Genomic DNA, 21,812 nt, shown 5'->3' on the forward strand with positions numbered 1-21,812 from the left:
AAAAAAAAAAAGCTAGAGCTTTAGAAGTAAGAAGAAAGGAAAAACTAATTTCGGTTTTGGAGGAAGTGGAAAACTTGCTTTTTAAGAAGGAGCAAATCTTACCAACTCTGAAAGATATTAGATGGGAAAGAATTCCAAAGCTGAGTGATTCAGGGAAAAATAGACATCACAATGACTTATCTTTGAATTGCCTACAGCCACACTGTGATCATGGAACAGTGTTGGTTGTCCAGTGTTACACATTTAAGTTAATGATGGGGAAAACAAGCAACTCATTTTAGGGAGCAGAAACTAAAATGATATCTATAGAAGAGGAAAACAGTATGGCAAGTTTTGAGGTCAAACGGAAAACTGACAGGTCAGATTGCTTTGAACTTTACTATCAAGTAAATACATAGAGATAAAACCTCAGATTATCCCTGGGGATAGGGGATTAAGAATACTTCCCACGTATTCCCTGTGTGTCGTAGAAGGCGACTAAAAGGGGAGGGAGCGGGGGGGCTGGAAATCCTCCCCTCTCGTTTTTTTTTTTTTTTTTGTTCCAAAAGAAGGAACAGAGAATTGGGCCAGGTGAGGGTATTCCCTCAAAGGCCCAGTCCTCTGTTCTTAACGCTACCTCGCTAATGCGGGAAATGGCGAATAGTTTGAAAGAAAGAATATATATATATATATATATATTATCCCTGGAGACAGAGGAGAAAGATACTTCACACATATGCCCTGCATGTAAAAGGGGTGGCAGCAGGGGGCTGGAAATCCTCTTCTTCAATTTTACTTTTCCAAAATAAGGAATAGAAATGAGGGTCAAGTGAGGATTTTTCCCATCTGAGGCTCAGTCATCTGTTTTTGGCACTACCTCACTGATGTGGGAAATGGCGAATATGTTAGAAAAAATGTATGTGTTATCCAAGCGGATCGGGGAGAAAGAATACTGCACATGTATTCCCTGTATGTTGTAGAAGGCGACTAAGAGGGGTAGGAGCAGGGGGCTGGAAATCTTCCCCACATGTTTTACTTTTCCAAATGAAGGGACAGGTAAGTGGGCTAAGTAAGGATTTTTCCCTCTAAGACTTAGTCATCTGTTCTTGATGGTACTTAACTAATGTGGGAAATGGCGAATATATATTGGGGGTGTATATATTTTTCTTCCTATTATGATTATTATACTTGATCGCCATTTCCTGCATTAGTGAGGTAGCACTAGAAAACGACGAAGAAAGACCCTACCACTCAACATACACATATACACACATACATGTACATATACATACATATACATTCACCTACTTAAACATACATACACATGTACATATCCATATTTGGTCGCCTTTATCCATTCCGGTGCCACCCTGCCCCACAGGAAACTGCATATAGAAGGTATATGATAGGGTTGACAAAGATGCTTTGTGGAAGGTCTTCAGAATATACAGAGTGAGAGGTAAGCTGCTAAGCTGCTAGAACCAGTGAGAATTTTTTTCAAGGGTGTAAGGCTTGTGTACAGATGATGTGATATGTGGATGGGAATGTGCTCTGAGAGGGCTGAACCAGGCATATGAAGTGGTCTTGGTAAACTGCAGCGTAGTCTGTGGGGCTTGGCTGTGGATGATAGTCTTTGGATTTGAAACTTTTTATGTAGTGGGTAGAGATTAGATGTGGCAGATGAAGTCATTATTCACAAAGAATAAAGAAAAGCAATTTGATATAAACGAATATGTATACATCAAAATTATCATAACTTTTATTTTGTCAGCTACCATCAGGGTCGACCATTCATCATTGATGTGTCTCAGTCTGTGACCCCAGATCACCCACGTTCGTTGGACTTCTTACGCAAGGACTGCACTAACATAACAGGTTTGTTATGTTTGTTCATGGCTCATAAAATCAATAAAAGAAATTTCTATTGCAGGTTAGTTATTTAGGATATGAACCAGCACAACTTTCTTAAAATTTTTGAAACTTTTGACTTATGTTTCGGTTCTTTTTCTCTTTTGATGTTTCTCATTGAGGGATAACATAACAAAGTTGAATGCTTTAGATAAGGAGACAAACATCTTTTTTTTATTTAATACTCTTTCTCCATCTTTTCATTGATGTGATCACTCTTGTTTTGACTCTGTATAGGCCAGAGACCCTGTGTATTATGCATAGGGAACACTTCATCATCTGATTCTCATATAGCTGTTAATTCCTGTGGATATTGTTGCTAATGGATAATGTGTGAAGATAAACACTTCTCAGAAGAAAGTATGGTGCTTTTCTTTTCTTTCATTGAAATATTTTTTATCCATAGGCAAGAATTTATATTACATTAGTGAATCAGTTTCCTCTCTTTTCTTTCCTGATAACATTGTAGCTCTTCCACCAACTGAGAAAGCCACACTTTTTAGGTTTATTTATTATTTTGTGTGATCGGGGCCTGAACATGCAGGAGGGTGAAAGGAGGGCAAGGAATAGAGTGAATTGGATTGATGTGGTATACCGGGGTTGACGTGCTGTCAGTGGATTGAATCAGGGCATGTGAAGCGTCTGGGGTAAACCATGGAAAGCTGTGTAGGTATGTATATTTGCGTGTGTGGACGTATGTATATACATGTGTATGGGGGTGGGTTGGGCCGTTTCTTTCGTTTGTTTCCTTGCGCTACCTCGCAAACGTGGGAGACAGCAACAAAGCAAAAAAAAAAAAAAAAAAACCTTTCCTTCTACTTTGGTCAGCTCTAACATTCTCCTCTAGATTTACTATAGACTCTACCTATTACTCTTCCTACATTCTTTTATTGTTTGATATGAAGAGTACTCCTCCCTTGATAGACAAGGGATGATATTCTTCCATGTGTTGTACTAGTATGTGCCCCTAAGCTTGCTAATGTATTAGCTGAGTGTTTCACAACCAGAGTGCTACAGCACAATGGTGTCCAGTAGTGTCCTTAGTAAGCCATAGTACTTTCCTAATTAAAGAAATAAAATGGATATCTCTGACTTAACAAACAACTGCAGTATTTTTTTTATGAAAATATAGGAATGTAAGTCTGAATGGAGAAAAATTGGAGGAAGTGAAGTGTTTTAGATATGTGGGAGTGGATTTAGCATTGAATGGAACCATGGAAACGGAAGTGAGTCACAGGGTGGGGGGTTGGGAGTGAAGGTTCTGGGAGTGATCAAGAATGTGTAGAAAGCGAGAGTGTTGTCTGAGAGAGCAAAAATGGGTTTGTTTGAAGGAATAGTAGTTCCAACAATTTTATATGGTTGCAAGGCATGGGGTATAGATAGGGTTGTACACAGGAGGGTTGCTTCTAGCAACTTACGTCCCACTCCACATACTCTTAATACCTTCCACAGAGCATCTCTATCAACTCTATCATATGCCCTCTCCAGATCCATAAATGCTACATACAAATCCATCTGCTTTTCTAAGTATTTCTCACATACATTCTTCAAAGCAAACACCTGATCCACACATCCCCTACCACTTCTGAAACCACACTGCTCCTCCCCAGTCTGGTGCTCTGTACATGCCTTGACCCTCTTGATCAATACCCTACCATATAATTTCCCAGGAATACTCAACAAACTTATATCTCTGTAATTTGAACACTCACCTTTATCCCCTTAACCTTTGTAAAGTGGCACTATACATACATTCCGCCAATCCTCAGGCACTTCACCATGAACCATACATACATTGAATGTCCTCACCAACCAGTCAACAACACAGTCACCCCCTTTTTTGATAAATTCCACTGCAATACCATCCAAACCTGCTGCCTTGCTGGCTTTCATCATTCACGAAGCTTTCACTACCTCTTCTCTGTTTACCAAATCATTCTCCCTAACCCTCTCACTTCGTACACCACCTCGACCAAAACACCCTATATCTGCAGGAGACAGCGTCAAAGTATAATGAAAATAAAGTATTTATTTATTTTATTTTGCTTTGTCGCTGTCTCCCGCATTTGCGAGGTAGCGCAAGGAAACAGAAGAAAGAAATGGCCCAACCCACCCCCATACACATGTATATACACACACATCCACACACGCAAACATACACACCCATACATCTCAATGTACACACATATATATACACACACAGACACATACATATATACCCATGCACACAATTCACACTGCCTGCCTTTATTCATTCCCATCGCCACCTCGCCACACATGGAATACCATCCCCCTCCCCCCTCATGTGTGCGAGGTAACGCTAGGAAAAGATAACAAAGGCCCCATTCGTTCACACTCAGTCTCCAGCTGTCATGCAATAATGCCCAAAACCACAGCTCCCTTTCCACATCCAGGCCCCACACAACTTTCCATGGTTTACCTCAGACGCTTCACATGCCCTGATTCAATCCACTGACAGCACGTCAACCCCGGTATACCACATTGATCCAATTCACTCTATTCCTTGCCCGCCTTACACCCTCCTGCATGTTCAGACCCCGATCACTCAAAATCTTTTTCACTCCATCTTTCCACCTCCAATTAGGTCTCCCACTTCTCCTCGTTCCCTCCACCTCCGACACATATATCCTCTTGGTCAATCTTTCCTCACTCATTCTCTCCATGTGCCCAAACCATTTCAAAACACCCTCTTCTGTTCTCTCAACCACGCTCTTTTTATTTCCACACATCTCTCTTACCCTCACATTACTTACTCGATCAAACCACCTCACACCACACATTGTCCTCAAACATCTCTTTTCCAGCACATCCACCCTCCTGCGCACAACTCTATCCATAGCCCACGCCTCGTAACCATACAACATTGTTGGAACCACTATTCCTTCAAACATACCCATTTTTGCTTTCCGAGATAATGTTCTCGACTTCCACACATTCTTCAATGCTCCCAGGATTTTCGCCCCCTCCCCCACCCTATGATTCACTTCTGCTTCCATGGTTCCATCCGCTGCCAGATCCACTCCCAGATATCTAAAACACTTTACTTCCTCCAGTTTTTCTCCATTCAAACTTACCTCCCAATTGACCTGACCCTCAACCCTACTGTACCTAATAATCTTGCTCTTATTCACATTTACTCTTAACTTTCTTCTTTCACACACTTTACCAAACTCAGTCACCAGCTTCTGCAGTTTCAGTTTCTCACATGAATCAGCCACCAGCGCTGTATCATCAGCGAACAACAACTGACTCACTTCCCAAGCTCTCTCATCCACAACAGACTTCATACTTGCCCCTCTTTCCAAAACTCTTGCAGTCACCTCCCTAACAACCCCATCCATAAACAAATTAAACAAAAATAAAGTATATATGTATGTATATATATATTTTTTTTATTATACTTTGTCGCTGTCTCCCGCGTTTGCGAGGTAGCGCAAGGAAACAGACGGAAGAAATGGCCCAACCCCCCCCATACACATGTATATACATACGTCCACACACACAAATATACATACGTACACAGCTTTCCATGGCTTACCCCAGACGCTTCACATGCCTTGATTCAATCCACTGACAGCACGTCAACCCCGGTATACCACATCGCTCCAATTCACTCTATTCCTTGCCCTCCTTTCACCCTCCTGCATGTTCAGGCCCCGATCACACAAAATCTTTTTCACTCCATCTTTCCACCTCCAATTTGGTCTCCCTCTTCTCCTTGTTCCCTCCACCTCCGACACATATAGCCTCTTGGTCAATCTTTCCTCACTCATCCTCTCCATGTGCCCAAACCACTTCAAAACACCCTCTTCTGCTCTCTCAACCACGCTCTTTTTATTTCCACACATCTCTCTTACCCTTACGTTACTCACTCGATCAAACCACCTCACACCACACATTGTCCTCAAACATCTCATTTCCAGCACATCCATCCTCCTGCGCACAACTCTATCCATAGCCCACGCCTCGCAACCATACAACATTGTTGGAACCACTATTCCTTCATACATACCCATTTTTGCTTTCCGAGATAATGTTCTCGACTTCCACACATTCTTCAAGGCCCCCAGAATTTTCGCCCCCTCCCCCACCCTATGATCCACTTCCGCTTCCATGGTTCCATCCGCTGCCAAATCCACTCCCAGATATCTAAAACACTTCACTTCCTCCAGTTTTTCTCCATTCAAACTCACCTCCCAATTGACTTGACCCTCAACCCTACTGTACCTAATAACCTTGCTCTTATTCACATTTACTCTTAACTTTCTTCTTCCACACACTTTACCAAACTCAGTCACCAGCTTCTGCAGTTTCTCACATGAATCAGCCACCAGCGCTGTATTATCAGCGAACAACAACTGACTCACTTCCCAAGCTCTCTCATCCCCAACAGACTTCATACTTGCCCCTCTTTCCAAAACTCTTGCATTTACCTCCCTAACAACCCCATCCATAAACAAATTAAACAACCATGGAGACATCACACACCCCTGCCGCAAACCTACATTCACTGAGAACCAATCACTTTCCTCTCTTCCTACACATACACATGCCTTACATCCTCGATAAAAACTTTTCACTGCTTCTAACAACTTTCCTCCCACACCATATATTCTTAATACCTTCCACAGAGCATCTCTATCAACTCTATCATATGCCTTCTCCAGATCCATAAATGCTACATACAAATCCATTTGCTTTTCTAAGTATTTCTCACATACATTCTTCAAAGCAAACACCTGATCCACACATCCTCTACCACTTCTGAAACCACACTGCTCTTCCCCAATCTGATGCTCTGTACATGCCTTCACCCTCTCAATCAATACCCTCCCATATAATTTACCAGGAATACTCAACAAACTTATACCTCTGTAATTTGAGCACTCACTCTTATCCCCTTTGCCTTTGTACAATGGCACTATGCACGCATTCCGCCAGTCCTCAGGCACCTCACCATGAGTCATACATACATTAAATAACCTTACCAACCAGTCAACAATACAGTCACCCCCTTTTTTAATAAATTCCACTGCAATACCATCCAAACCTGCTGCCTTGCCGGCTTTCATCTTCCGCAAAGCTTTCACTACCTCTTCTCTGTTTACCAAATCATTTTCCCTAACCCTCTCACTTTGCACACCACCTCGACCAAAACACCCTATATCTGCCACTCTATCATCAAACACATTCAACAGACCTTCAAAATACTCACTCCATCTCCTTCTCACATCACCGCTACTTGTTATCACCTCCCCATTTGCGCCCTTCACTGAAGTTCCCATTTGCTCCCTTGTCTTACGCACTTTATTTACCTCCTTCCAGAACATCTTTTTATTCTCCCTAAAATTTATATATATATATATATATATATATATATATATATATATATATATATATATATATATATATATTTTTTTTTTTTTTTTTTTTCATACTATTCGCTATTTCCCGCAATAGCGAGGTAGCGTTAAGAACAGAGGACTGGGCCTTTGAGGGAATATCCTCACCTGGACCTCTCCTCTGTTCCTTCTTTTGGAAAAAAAAAAAAAAACAAGAGGGGAGGATTTCCAGCCCCCCGCTCCCTTCCCTTTTAGTCGCCTTCTACGACACGCAGGGAAAACGTGGGAAGTATTCTTTCTCCCCTATCCCCAGGGATATATATATATATATATATATATATATATATTTTTTTTTGCTTTGTCGCTGTCTCCCGCGTTTGCGAGGTAGCGCAAGGAAACAGACGAAAGAAATGGCCCAACCCACCCCCATACACATGTATATACATACGTCCACACACGCAAATACACATACCTACACAGCTTTCCATGGTTTACCCCAGATGCTTCACATGCCTTGATTCAATCCACTGACAGCACGTCAACCCCGGTATACCACATCGCTCCAATTCACTCTATTCCTTGCCCTCCTTTCACCCTCCTGCATATTCAGGCAACGATCACACAAAATCTTTTTCACTCCATCTTTCCACCTCCAATTTGGTCTCCCTCTTCTCCTCGTTCCCTCCACCTCCGACACATATATTCTCTTGGTCAATCTTTCCTCACTCATTCTCTCCATGTGCCCGAACCATTTCAAAACACCCTCTTCTGCTCTCTCAACCACGCTCTTTTTATTTCCACACATCTCTCTTACCCTTACGTTACTTACTCGATCAAACCACCTCACACCACACATTGTCCTCAAACATCTCATTTCCAGCACATCTATCCTCCTGCGCACAACTCTATCCATAGCCCACGCCTCGCAACCATACAACATTGTTGGAACCACTATTCCTTCAAACATACCCATTTTTGCTTTCCGAGATAATGTTCTCGACTTCCACACATTCTTCAAGGCTCACAGAATTTTCGCCCCCTCCCCCACCCTATGATCCACTTCCACTTCCATGGTTCCATCCGCTGCCAGATCCACTCCCAGATATCTAAAACACTTCACTTCCTCCAGTTTTTCTCCATTCAAACTCACCTCCCAATTGACTTGACCCTCAACCCTACTGTACCTAATAACCTTGCTCTTATTCACATTTACTCTTAACTTTCTTCTTTCACACACTTTACCAAACTCCGTCACCAGCTTCTGCAGTTTCTCACATGAATCAGCCACCAGCGCTGTATCATCAGCGAACAACAACTGACTCACTTCCCAAGCTCTCTCATCCCCAACAGACTTCATACTTGCCCCTCTTTTCAAAACTCTTGCATTCACCTCCCTAACCACCCCATCCATAAACAAATTAAACAACCATGGAGACATCACACACCCCTGCCGCAAACCTACATTCACTGAGAACCAATCACTTTCCTCTCTTCCTACACGTACACATGCCTTACATCCTCGATAAAATCTTTTCACTGCTTCTAACAACTTGCCTCCCACACCATATATTCTTAATACCTTCCACAGAGCATCTCTATCAACTCTATCATATGCCCTCTCCAGATCCATAAATGCTACATACAAATCCATCTGCTTTTCTAAGTATTTCTCACATACATTCTTCAAAGCAAACACCTGATCCACACATCCCCTACCACTTCTGAAACCACACTGCTCCTCCCCAGTCTGGTGCTCTGTACATGCCTTGACCCTCTCGATCAATACCCTACCATATAATTTCCAGGAATACTCAACAAACTTATACCTCTGTAATTTGAGCACTCACTCTTATCCCCTTTGCCTTTGTACAATGGCACTTGCACGGCAATCAGCCAGTCCTCAGGCACCTCACCATGAGTCATACATACATTAAATAACCTTACCAACCAGTCAACAATACAGTCACCCCCTTTTTTAATAAATTCCACTGCAATACCATCCAAACCTGCTGCCTTGCTGGCTTTCATCATTCACGAAGCTTTCACTACCTCTTCTCTGTTTACCAAATCATTCTCCCTAACCCTCTCACTTCGTACACCACCTCGACCAAAACACCCTATATCTGCCACTCTATCATCAAACACATTCAACAGACCTTCAAAATACCACATCCATCTCCTCTCCCATTCACCGGCTACTTGTTTATCACCTCCCATTTGCGCCCTTCACTGAAGTTCCCATTTGCTCCCTTGTCTTACGCACTTTATTTACCTCCTTCCAGAACATCTTTTTATTCTCCCTAAAATTTATATATATATATATATATATATATATATATTATATAATATATATATATATATATATATATATATATTTTTTTTTTTTTTTTTTTCATACTATTCGCTATTTCCCGCAATAGCGAGGTAGCGTTAAGAACAGAGGACTGGGCCTTTGAGGGAATATCCTCACCTGGACCTCTCCTCTGTTCCTTCTTTTGGAAAAAAAAAAAAAAAACAAGAGGGAGGATTTCCAGCCCCCCCGCTCCCTTCCCTTTTAGTCGCCTTCTACGACACGCAGGGAAAACGTGGGAAGTATTCTTTCTCCCTATCCCCAGGGATATATATATATATATATATATATATATATTTTTTTTTTTTGCTTTGTCGCTGTCTCCCGCGTTTGCGAGGTAGCGCAAGGAAACAGACGAAAGAAATGGCCCAACCCACCCCATACACATGTATATACATACGTCCACACACGCAAATACACATACCTACACTGCTTTCATGGTTTACCCCAGATGCTTCACATGCCTTGATTCAATCCACTGACAGCACGTCAACCCCGGTATACCACATCGCTCCAATTCACTCTATTCCTTGCCCTCCTTTCACCCTCCTGCATATTCAGGCAACGAATCACACAAAATCTTTTTCACTCCATCTTTCCACCTCCAATTTGTCTCCCTCTTCTCCTCGTTCCCTCCACCTCGACACATATATTCTCTTGGTCAATCTTTCCTCACTCATTCTCTCCATGTGCCCGAACCATTTCAAAACACCCTCTTCTGCTCTCTCAACCACGCTCTTTTTATTTCCACACATCTCTCTTACCCTTACGTTACTTACTCGATCAAACCACCTCACACCACACATTGTCCTCAAACATCTCTTTTCCAGCACATCCATCCTCCTGCGCACAACTCTATCCATAGCCCACGCCTCGCAACCATACAACATTGTTGGAACCACTATTCCTTCAAACATACCCATTTTTGCTTTCCGAGATATGTTCTCGACTTCCACACATTCTTCAATGCTCCCAGGATTTTCGCCCCCTCCCCCACCCTATGATCCACTTCCACTTCCATGGTTCCATCCGCTGCCAGATCCACTCCCAGATATCTAAAACACTTTACTTCCTCCAGTTTTTTCTCCATTCAAACTTTACCTCCCAATTGACTTGACCCTCAACCCTACTGTACCTAATAATCTTGCTCTTATTCACATTTACTCTTAACTTTCTTCTTTCACACACTTTACCAAACTCAGTCACCAGCTTCTGCAGTTTCAGTTTCTCACATGAATCAGCCACCAGCGCTGTATCATCAGCGAACAACAACTGACTCACTTCCCAAGCTCTCTCATCCCCAACAGACTTCATACTTGCCCTCTTTTCCAAAACTCTTGCAGTCACCTCCCTAACAACCCCATCCATAAACAAATTAAACAAAAAATAAAGTATATATGTATGTATATATATATTTTTTTTATTATACTTTGTCGCTGTCCTCCCGCGTTTGCGAGGTAGCGCAAGGAAACAGACGAAAGAAATGGCCCAACCCCCTCCCATACACAGAATACATACGGTCCACACACACAAATATACATACGTACACAGCTTTCCATGGTTTACCTCAGACGCTTCACATGCCTTGATTCAATCCACTGACAGCACGTCAACCCCGGTATACCACATCGCTCCAATTCACTCTATTCCTTGCCCTCCTTTCAACCCTCCTGCAAGTCAGAAGACAGCGATGCCCCATCACACAAAATCTTTTTCACTCCATCTTTCCACCTCCAATTTGGTCTCCCTCTTCTCCTTGTTCCCTCCACCTCCGACACATATAGCCTCTTGGTCAATCTTTCCTCACTCATTCTCTCCATGTGCCCGAACCATTTTCAAAACACCCTCTTCTGCTCTCTCAACCACGCTCTTTTTATTTCCACAATCTCTCTTACCCTTACGTTACTTACTCGATCAAACCACCTCACACCACACATTGTCCTCAAACATCTCATTTCCAGCACATCCATCCTCCTGCGCACAACTCTATCCATAGCCCACGCCTCGCAACCATACAACATTGTTGGAACCACTATTCTTCAAACATACCCATTTTTGCTTTCCGAGATAATGTTCTCGACTTCCACACATTCTTCAAGGCCCCAGAATTTTCGCCCCCTCCCCCACCCTATGATCCACTTCCACTTCCATGGTTCCATCCGCTGCCAAATCCACTCCCAGATATCTAAAACACTTCACTTCCTCCAGTTTTTCTCCATTCAAACTCACCTCCCAATTGACTTGACCCTCAAACCCTACTGTACCTAATAACCTTGCTCTTATTCACATTTACTCTTAACTTTCTTCTTCCACACACTTTACCAAACTCAGTCACCAGCTTCTGCAGTTTCTCACATGAATCAGCACCAGCGCTGTATTATCAGCGAACAACAACTGACTCACTTCCCAAGCTCTCTCATCCCCAACAGACTTCATACTTGCCCTCTTTTCCAAAACTCTTGCATTTACCTCCCTAACAACCCCATCCATAAACAAATTAAACAACCATGGAGACATCACACACCCCTGCCGCAAACCTACATTCACTGAGAACCAATCACTTTCCTCTCTTCCTACACATACACATGCCTTACATCCTCGATAAAAACTTTTCACTGCTTCTAACAACTTGCCTCCCACACCATATATTCTTAATACCTTCCACAGAGCATCTCTATCAACTCTATCATATGCCCTCTCCAGATCCATAAATGCTACATACAAATCCATCTGCTTTTCTAAGTATTTCTCACATACATTCTTCAAAGCAAACACCTGATCCACACATCCCCTACCACTTCTGAAACCACACTGCTCCTCCCCAGTCTGGTGCTCTGTACATGCCTTCACCTCTCAATCCAATACCCTCCCATATAATTTACCAGGAATACTCAACAAACTTATACCTCTGTAATTTGAGCACTCACTCTTATCCCCTTTGCCTTTGTACCATGGCACTATGCAACCATTCCGCCAGTCCTCAGGCACCTCACCATGAGTCATACATACATTAAATAACCTTACCAACCAGTCAACAATACAGTCACCCCCTTTTTTAATAAAAAAAAAAAATTAAAATTCCACTGCAATACCATCCAAACCTGCTGCCTTGCTGGCTTTCATCATTCACGAAGCTTTCACTACCTCTTCTCTGTTTACCAAATCATTCTCCCTAACCCTCTCACTTCGTACACCACCTCGACCAAAACACCCTATATCTGCCACTCTATCATCAAACACATTCAACAGACCTTCAAAATACTCACACCATCTCCTCTCAACATCACCGCTACTTGTTATCACCTCCCATTTGCGCCCTTCACTGAAGTTCCCATTTGCTCCCTTGTCTTACGCACTTTATTTACCTCCTTCCAGAACATCTTTTTATTCTCCCTAAAATTTATATAATATAATATATATATATATATATTATATTATATATATATATATATATATATATATATATATATTTTTTTTTTTTTTTTTCATACTATTCGCTATTTCCCGCAATAGCGAGGTAGCGTTAAGAACAGAGGACTGGGCCTTTGAGGAATATCCTCACCTGGACCTCTCCTCTGTTCCTTCTTTTGGAAAAAAAAAAAAAAACCAGAGGGAGGATTTCCAGCCCCCCCGCTCCCTTCCCTTTTAGTCGCCTTCTACGACACGCAGGGAAAACGTGGGAAGTATTCTTTCTCCCCTTCCCCAGGGATATATATATATATATATATATATATATTTTTTTTTTTTGCTTTGTCGCTGTCTCCCGCGTTTGCGAGGTAGCGCAAGGAAACAGACGAATGAATTGGACCTAACCAACCCCCATTACACATGTTTATACATACGTCCCACACACGCTAAATATCTCTGTTCCCTACACAGCTTTCCATGGTTTACCTCAGACGCTTCACATGCCTTGATTCAATCCACTGACAGCACGTCAACCCCGGTATACCACATCGCTCCAATTCACTCTATTCCTTGCCCTCCTTTCCCCTCCTTGCAAATTCAGGGCTATACGATCACACAAAATCTTTTTCACTCCATCTTTCCGCCTCCAATTTGGTCTCCCTCTTCTCCTTGTTCCCTCCACCTCCGACACATATATCCTCTTGGTCAATCTTTCCTCACTCATTCTCTCAATGTGCCCGAACCATTTTCAAAACACCCTCTTCTGCTCTCTCAACCACGCTCTTTTTATTTCCACACATCTCTCTTACCCTTACGTTACTCACTCGATCAAACCACCTCACACCACACATTGTCCTCAAACATCTCATTTCCAGCACATCCATCCTCCTGCGCACAACTCTATCCATAGCCCACGCCTCGCAACCATACAACATTGTTGGAACCACTATTCCTTCATACATACCCATTTTTGCTTTCCGAGATAATGTTATCGACTTCCACACATTCTTCAAGGCCCCCAGAATTTTCGCCCCCTCCCCCACCCTATGATCCACTTCCGCTTCCATGGTTCCATCCGCTGCCAAATCCACTCCCAGATATCTAAAACACTTCACTTCCTCCAGTTTTTCTCCATTCAAACTCACCTCCCAATTGACTTGACCCTCAACCCTACTGTACCTAATAACCTTGCTCTTATTCACATTTACTCTTAACTTTCTTCTTCCACACACTTTACCAAACTCAGTCACCAGCTTCTGCAGTTTCTCACATGAATCAGCCACCAGCGCTGTATTATCAGCGAACAACAACTGACTCACTTCCCAAGCTCTCTCATCCCCAACAGACTTCATACTTGCCCCTCTTTCCAAAACTCTTGCATTTACCTCCCTAACAACCCCATCCATAAACAAATTAAACAACCATGGAGACATCACACACCCCTGCCGCAAACCTACATTCACTGAGAACCAATCACTTTCCTCTCTTCCTACACATACACATGCCTTACATCCTCGATAAAAACTTTTCACTGCTTCTAACAACTTTCCTCCCACACCATATATTCTTAATACCTTCCACAGAGCATCTCTATCAACTCTATCATATGCCTTCTCCAGATCCATAAATGCTACATACAAATCCATTTGCTTTTCTAAGTATTTCTCACATACATTCTTCAAAGCAAACACCTGATCCACACATCCTCTACCACTTCTGAAACCACACTGCTCTTCCCCAATCTGATGCTCTGTACATGCCTTCACCCTCTCAATCAATACCCTCCCATATAATTTACCAGGAATACTCAACAAACTTATACCTCTGTAATTTGAGCACTCACTCTTATCCCCTTTGCCTTTGTACAATGGCACTATGCACGCATTCCGCCAGTCCTCAGGCACCTCACCATGAGTCATACATACATTAAATAACCTTACCAACCAGTCAACAATACAGTCACCCCCTTTTTTAATAAATTCCACTGCAATACCATCCAAACCTGCTGCCTTGCCGGCTTTCATCTTCCGCAAAGCTTTCACTACCTCTTCTCTGTTTACCAAATCATTTTCCCTAACCCTCTCACTTTGCACACCACCTCGACCAAAACACCCTATATCTGCCACTCTATCATCAAACACATTCAACAGACCTTCAAAATACTCACTCCATCTCCTTCTCACATCACCGCTACTTGTTATCACCTCCCCATTTGCGCCCTTCACTGAAGTTCCCATTTGCTCCCTTGTCTTACGCACTTTATTTACCTCCTTCCAGAACATCTTTTTATTCTCCCTAAAATTTATATATATATATATATATATATATATATATATATATATATATATATATATATATATATATATATTTTTTTTTTTTTTTTTTCATACTATTCGCTATTTCCCGCAATAGCGAGGTAGCGTTAAGAACAGAGGACTGGGCCTTTGAGGGAATATCCTCACCTGGACCTCTCCTCTGTTCCTTCTTTTGGAAAAAAAAAAAAAAACAAGAGGGGAGGATTTCCAGCCCCCCGCTCCCTTCCCTTTTAGTCGCCTTCTACGACACGCAGGGAAAACGTGGGAAGTATTCTTTCTCCCCTATCCCCAGGGATATATATATATATATATATATATATATTTTTTTTTTTTGCTTTGTCGCTGTCTCCCGCGTTTGCGAGGTAGCGCAAGGAAACAGACGAAAGAAATGGCCCAACCCACCCCCATACACATGTATATACATACGTCCACACACGCAAATACACATACCTACACAGCTTTCCATGGTTTACCCCAGATGCTTCACATGCCTTGATTCAATCCACTGACAGCACGTCAACCCCGGTATACCACATCGCTCCAATTCACTCTATTCCTTGCCCTCCTTTCACCCTCCTGCATATTCAGGCAACGATCACACAAAATCTTTTTCACTCCATCTTTCCACCTCCAATTTGGTCTCCCTCTTCTCCTCGTTCCCTCCACCTCCGACACATATATTCTCTTGGTCAATCTTTCCTCACTCATTCTCTCCATGTGCCCGAACCATTTCAAAACACCCTCTTCTGCTCTCTCAACCACGCTCTTTTTATTTCCACACATCTCTCTTACCCTTACGTTACTTACTCGATCAAACCACCTCACACCACACATTGTCCTCAAACATCTCATTTCCAGCACATCTATCCTCCTGCGCACAACTCTATCCATAGCCCACGCCTCGCAACCATACAACATTGTTGGAACCACTATTCCTTCAAACATACCCATTTTTGCTTTCCGAGATAATGTTCTCGACTTCCACACATTCTTCAAGGCTCACAGAATTTTCGCCCCCTCCCCCACCCTATGATCCACTTCCACTTCCATGGTTCCATCCGCTGCCAGATCCACTCCCAGATATCTAAAACACTTCACTTCCTCCAGTTTTTCTCCATTCAAACTCACCTCCCAATTGACTTGACCCTCAACCCTACTGTACCTAATAACCTTGCTCTTATTCACATTTACTCTTAACTTTCTTCTTTCACACACTTTACCAAACTCCGTCACCAGCTTCTGCAGTTTCTCACATGAATCAGCCACCAGCGCTGTATCATCAGCGAACAACAACTGACTCACTTCCCAAGCTCTCTCATCCCCAACAGACTTCATACTTGCCCCTCTTTTCAAAACTCTTGCATTCACCTCCCTAACCACCCCATCCATAAACAAATTAAACAACCATGGAGACATCACACACCCCTGCCGCAAACCTACATTCACTGAGAACCAATCACTTTCCTCTCTTCCTACACGTACACATGCCTTACATCCTCGATAAAATCTTTTCACTGCTTCTAACAACTTGCCTCCCACACCATATATTCTTAATACCTTCCACAGAGCATCTCTACATATATATATATATATATATATATATATATGGGAAGTGAGTCAGTTGTTGTTCGCTGATGATACAGCGCTGGTGGCTGATTCATGTGAGAAACTGCAGAAGCTGGTGACTGAGTTTGGTAAAGTGTGTGGAAGAAGAAATTTAAGAGTAAATGTGAATAAGAGCAAGGTTATTAGGTACAGTAGGGTTGAGGGTCAAGTCAATTGGGAGGTGAGTTTGAATGGAGAAAAACTGGAGGAAGTGAAGTGTTTTAGATATCTGGGAGTGGATCTGGCAGCGGATGGAACCATGGAAGCGGAAGTGGATCATAGGGTGGGGGAGGGGGCGAAAATTCTGGGGGCCTTGAAGAATGTGTGGAAGTCGAGAACATTATCTCGGAAAGCAAAAATGGGTATGTTTGAAGGAATAGTGGTTCCAACAATGTTGTATGGTTGCGAGGCGTGGGCTATGGATAGAGTTGTGCGCAGGAGGATGGATGTGCTGGAAATGAGATGTTTGAGGACAATGTGTGGTGTGAGGTGGTTTGATCGAGTGAGTAACGTAAGGGTAAGAGAGATGTGTGGAAATAAAAAGAGCGTAGTTGAGAGAGCAGAAGAGGGTGTTTTGAAGTGGTTTGGACACATGGAGAGGATGAGTGAGGAAAGATTGACCAAGAGAAAATATGTGTCGGAGGTGGAGGGAGCAAGGAGAAGAGGGAGACCAAATTGGAGGTGGGAGGATGGAGTGAAAAAGATTTTGTGTGATCGGGGCCTGAACATGCAGGAGGGTGAAAGGAAGGCAAGGAATAGAGTGAATTGGAGCGATGTGGTATACCGGGGTTGACGTGCTGTCAGTGGATTGAATCAAGGCATGTGAAGCGTCTGGGGTAAACCATGGAAAGCTGTGTAGGTATGTATATTTGCGTGTGTGGACGTATGTATATACATGTGTATGGGGGGGGGTTGGGCCATTTCTTTCGTCTGTTTCCTTGCGCTACCTCGCAAACGCGGGAGACAGCGACAAAGTATAAAAAAAAAAAAAAAAAAAAAAAATATATATATATATATATATATATATATATATATATATATATATATATATATATATATATATATATATCCCTGGGGATAGGGGAGAAAGAATACTTCCCACATATTCCCTGCATGTCATAGAAGGCGACTAAAAGGGGAGGGAGCGGGGGGCTGGAAATCCTCCCCTCTCGTTTTTTTTTGATTTTCCAAAAGAAGGAACAGAGAACGAGGCCAGGTGAGGATATTCCCTCAGAGGCCCAGTCCTTTGTTCTTAACGCTACCTTGCTAACGCGGGAAATGGCGAATAGTATGAAAGAAAGAAAAGATATATATATGTATATATCCTTATGATGCTGGATATATATTATTATTTTTTTTACTATACTTTGTCGCTGTCTCCCGCGTTAGTAAGGTAGCGCAAGGAAACAGACAAAAGAATGGCCCAACCCACCCACATACACATGTATGTCCATAAACGCCCACACACGCACATATACATACCTATATATTTCAACGTATACATACACAGACATATACATTTATACACATGCACATATCCATACTTGCTGCCTTCATCCATTCCTGTCGCCACCCGCCACACATGAAATGGCACCCCCCTCCCCCCATACATATACATATGAACATATACAGACACATACACAGACATATACATACATACACATGCACATATTCTTACTTGCTTGCCTTCATCCTTTCCTGGTGCTACCCTGCCCAACAGGAAACAGCATCACTACCCCCTGCTTCAGCGATTGTTTTCATATCATTGTTTAGCAATCGCATTTTTGTGGTTATCCCTGCATACTGAGTGATGATGGCAATAACATCTCTTAGTTACAGATTTTCTGGTCTGGCCAATGTATGCATCTTTACATGCCTTACATTTGATGGATGATTTGGCCTACTTTTAATTAAGGTCTTTCTGATAGTGTTATTGTACTGGTATGCATACTGACAGTAATACAGATTGTGTGGACCATGCTTTAGAAGAAAATCCTCTCCGTCCCTTTCTTCTTTTGGAAAATAGGGAAGGATTTCCAGTCCCCTGCTCCCAACCCTTTTAGTTGCTTTCCATGACACACACTGGATATGTAGAAAGTATTCTTTCTCACTTATCCCCAGGGATCTCTCTCTCTCTCTCTCTCTCTCTCTCTCTCTCTCTCTCTCTCTCTCTCTCTCTCTCTCTTTCTTACAGAAAAAAAAAAACCTACACACCTGACTCTTCCTCCAAGAGTTTCATTTATCTCCCACACCACCATATCCGTAAGTGACATCACACACCCCTGCCTCAGACACACCTTCATCTGGAACCTCTTACCCTCCTCCTCTACTCATACACTTGCCTTATTTCTTTGATGAAATCTCACTGCTTTTAATAGCTTTAATGCCACACCATTATTATGTAACACCTTCCACAGAGCATCTTTATCACCTATCATGTGCTTTTTCCAGATCGTTCAATGATGCATTTACATATCATTCTCTTTCTCTAAGTATTTCTCAAGCATTCTTCAAAGCAAACACATGATCCACACATTCTTTACCACATCTACAGCAGAAGGAAATATGGATACATTTATTAGTTATTGATGAGAGATTCAATGAAATATATGATATTACAGTTAAAGGTAAAAGCAGGAGAGGAAGACAACTTAAAGAGTTTTGTAAATACTGAGGGAAAATGACAAGGGTTTGGGATATTTCTGTTGAGGATGCCAGAGGAGTGCTTTGAGAGCGAACATTGTGGGAGTATTTTGTGTTTAGTGGTGGTGTGATTAGAAATGGTTTCATGTTATGAATCACTTTAGAGTGTAAACTGAAAAAGTAGGAAGTACTGATGTAAGTTTGGAAGTTTCATGTTTCCATACTAGAGTGTGTATGAGTGATTTGAGAGACTATATTCATTTTATCTACTTCAGGGAAATGGGAACAGATTTAATGGTAAAATGTAGAAGTTGCTTTCCTGTGCTTTCATTATAGCAAAACACTGTCATTACTTTTAGTCCACAGAGCATTTCATGAATTGAACATTGGATATTATATCATGATAAATAGGGCTACCCATTATATTAACACTCGGCAGGAGCATTAGTTAGAAATAGTCAGAAGGAACATTAGTTAGGAACCTCTACAAACACTCTGCTAGACTTACCCTCTGCCAGTGGCCTGTTAAGGGTGAGGTACTAAGGGCTAAGAAGAGGCACTTGAGTTCACTAGTTATGGGGACTCTATTGCTGTGTCCACCCCCTTGAGGGAGTTCCAGAAGGGAACAGGCATCAGAGATATAGTTAGAAAGATAGATAATGATGCTGAAGTTCATATTCCTACAGAATATTTCCGTAAAAAAGGAGTGCCTACCATGACAGTTCAAGAACTATTCAACTTCCTTGTGGATCAGAGTATAACACCTCAAAACCGCGATGATTATTTGGAGAAGATGAAGACTCTGGCCTCTTCTCGTCCAGTAGGACTAATGAGTAATCAAGAGAAGGTTGATGAGGAAGTCTTTAAGAATGTCTACATTCCTAAAACTCTGGATCAGGTAAATGCAAGAACTCTTTGACTATTTTTTCTTTCAGTAAGGGAAGTGTGGACTCTGTTTCTTATAAGGGTTTCTGAAGTTAGGTTAAAGATAGTGGGCTGTAAGATGGAGACCTGGCTTCATATGACAAATGTGGTGCTCCTTAAGGGATTAGAGAAAGTAGTAACAATGTAAATTCACAAAAATTGAAGAGCTTTGATTCAAAGAAAAGATCTGGATATTTCTGAATGTATTACTTTTTGTTTAAATTTTTATTTTTAAGATTTTTGTAAGAAAAGTGACCGTGGTAGACAGACCATTTTATGAGCTGAATAGTAGGTGGAGAGGAGCTGATGTATGATGTAATACGAGGTTTTCCTCCCAAGTTTGTCGGTGCAAGTTTGATATTTGTAAAGTTAAGACGTTAAGGATGTGTACAGTTTTTGCACTCTTTAGTGTTGCACAAGAGGAGATGAAGGATCCTTTCTGGAGAGGATCCCTTTTAGAGAGAACTTCAGAGAGCAATAGAAGATATAGATCCAAGGGAGAATTTGTGCATGCTAGGTGACTTTATTGTATCTCTGAGGGAAAAAGCGGAGTAGGAAGTGATGGATGGGTATGGCATCCAAAGGGTTCCATCATTTCCCTTCTCTTGAAGTTGTATGAACTCCATAAAAGGGGTACTTTGGTTGTATAATAATATTTTTTCATACATATTTGTGATTTCCCACATTAGCAAGATAGCATTAAGAACAGAGGACTGAGCTTTAGAGGAAATATCCTCATTTGGTCCCCTTCTCTGTTCCTTCTTTTGGAAAATTGAAAATGGGAGGGTAGGATTTTCAGCCCCCTGCTCCCACCCTTTTAGTCACCTTTTATGACATGCAGGGAATATGTGAGAAGTATTCTTTCTCCCCTATCCCCAGGGATATAATAATAGTAATGATAATAATTTTTTTTTTTTTTTTTTTTGCTTTGTTGCTGTCTCCCGCGTTTGCGAGGTAGCGCTAGGAAACAGATGAAAGAAATGGCCCAACCCACCCCCATACACATGTATATACATACACGTCCACACACGCCAATATACATGCCTACACAGCTTTCCATGGTTTACCCCAGACGCTTCACATGCCCTGATTCAATCCACTGACAGCACGTCAACCCCGGTATACCACATTGATCCAATTCACTCTATTCCTTGCCCTCCTTTCACCCTCCTGCATGTTCAGGCCCCGATCACACAAAATCTTTTTCACTCCATCTTTCCACCTCCAATTTGGTCTCCCACTTCTCGTTCCCTCCACCTCTGACACATATATCCTCTTGGTCAATCTTTCCTCACTCATTCTCTCCATGTGCCCAAA

The 21,812-nt window shown here is 42.0% G+C and overlaps 1 protein-coding gene across 5 annotated transcripts in view; it reads left to right on the forward strand.

The window, feature by feature from the left end:
• RIOK1 (RIO kinase 1) overlaps positions 1 to 21,812 on the forward strand; it is a 73,541-nt gene that overhangs the window by 30,699 nt on the left and 21,030 nt on the right. For all 5 annotated transcript variants that reach the window (XM_071695040.1, XM_071695039.1, XM_071695041.1 and 2 more), the window contains 2 exons: positions 1,751 to 1,854; positions 20,258 to 20,469. In XM_071695040.1, the coding sequence (XP_071551141.1) occupies positions 1,751 to 1,854; positions 20,258 to 20,469 (316 nt within the window). The remainder of the gene's footprint in view (positions 1 to 1,750; positions 1,855 to 20,257; positions 20,470 to 21,812) is intronic.

Source organism: Panulirus ornatus, chromosome 57 (assembly GCF_036320965.1).
Source record: "Panulirus ornatus isolate Po-2019 chromosome 57, ASM3632096v1, whole genome shotgun sequence".
In the NCBI taxonomy this organism is placed as follows: domain Eukaryota; kingdom Metazoa; phylum Arthropoda; class Malacostraca; order Decapoda; family Palinuridae; genus Panulirus; species Panulirus ornatus.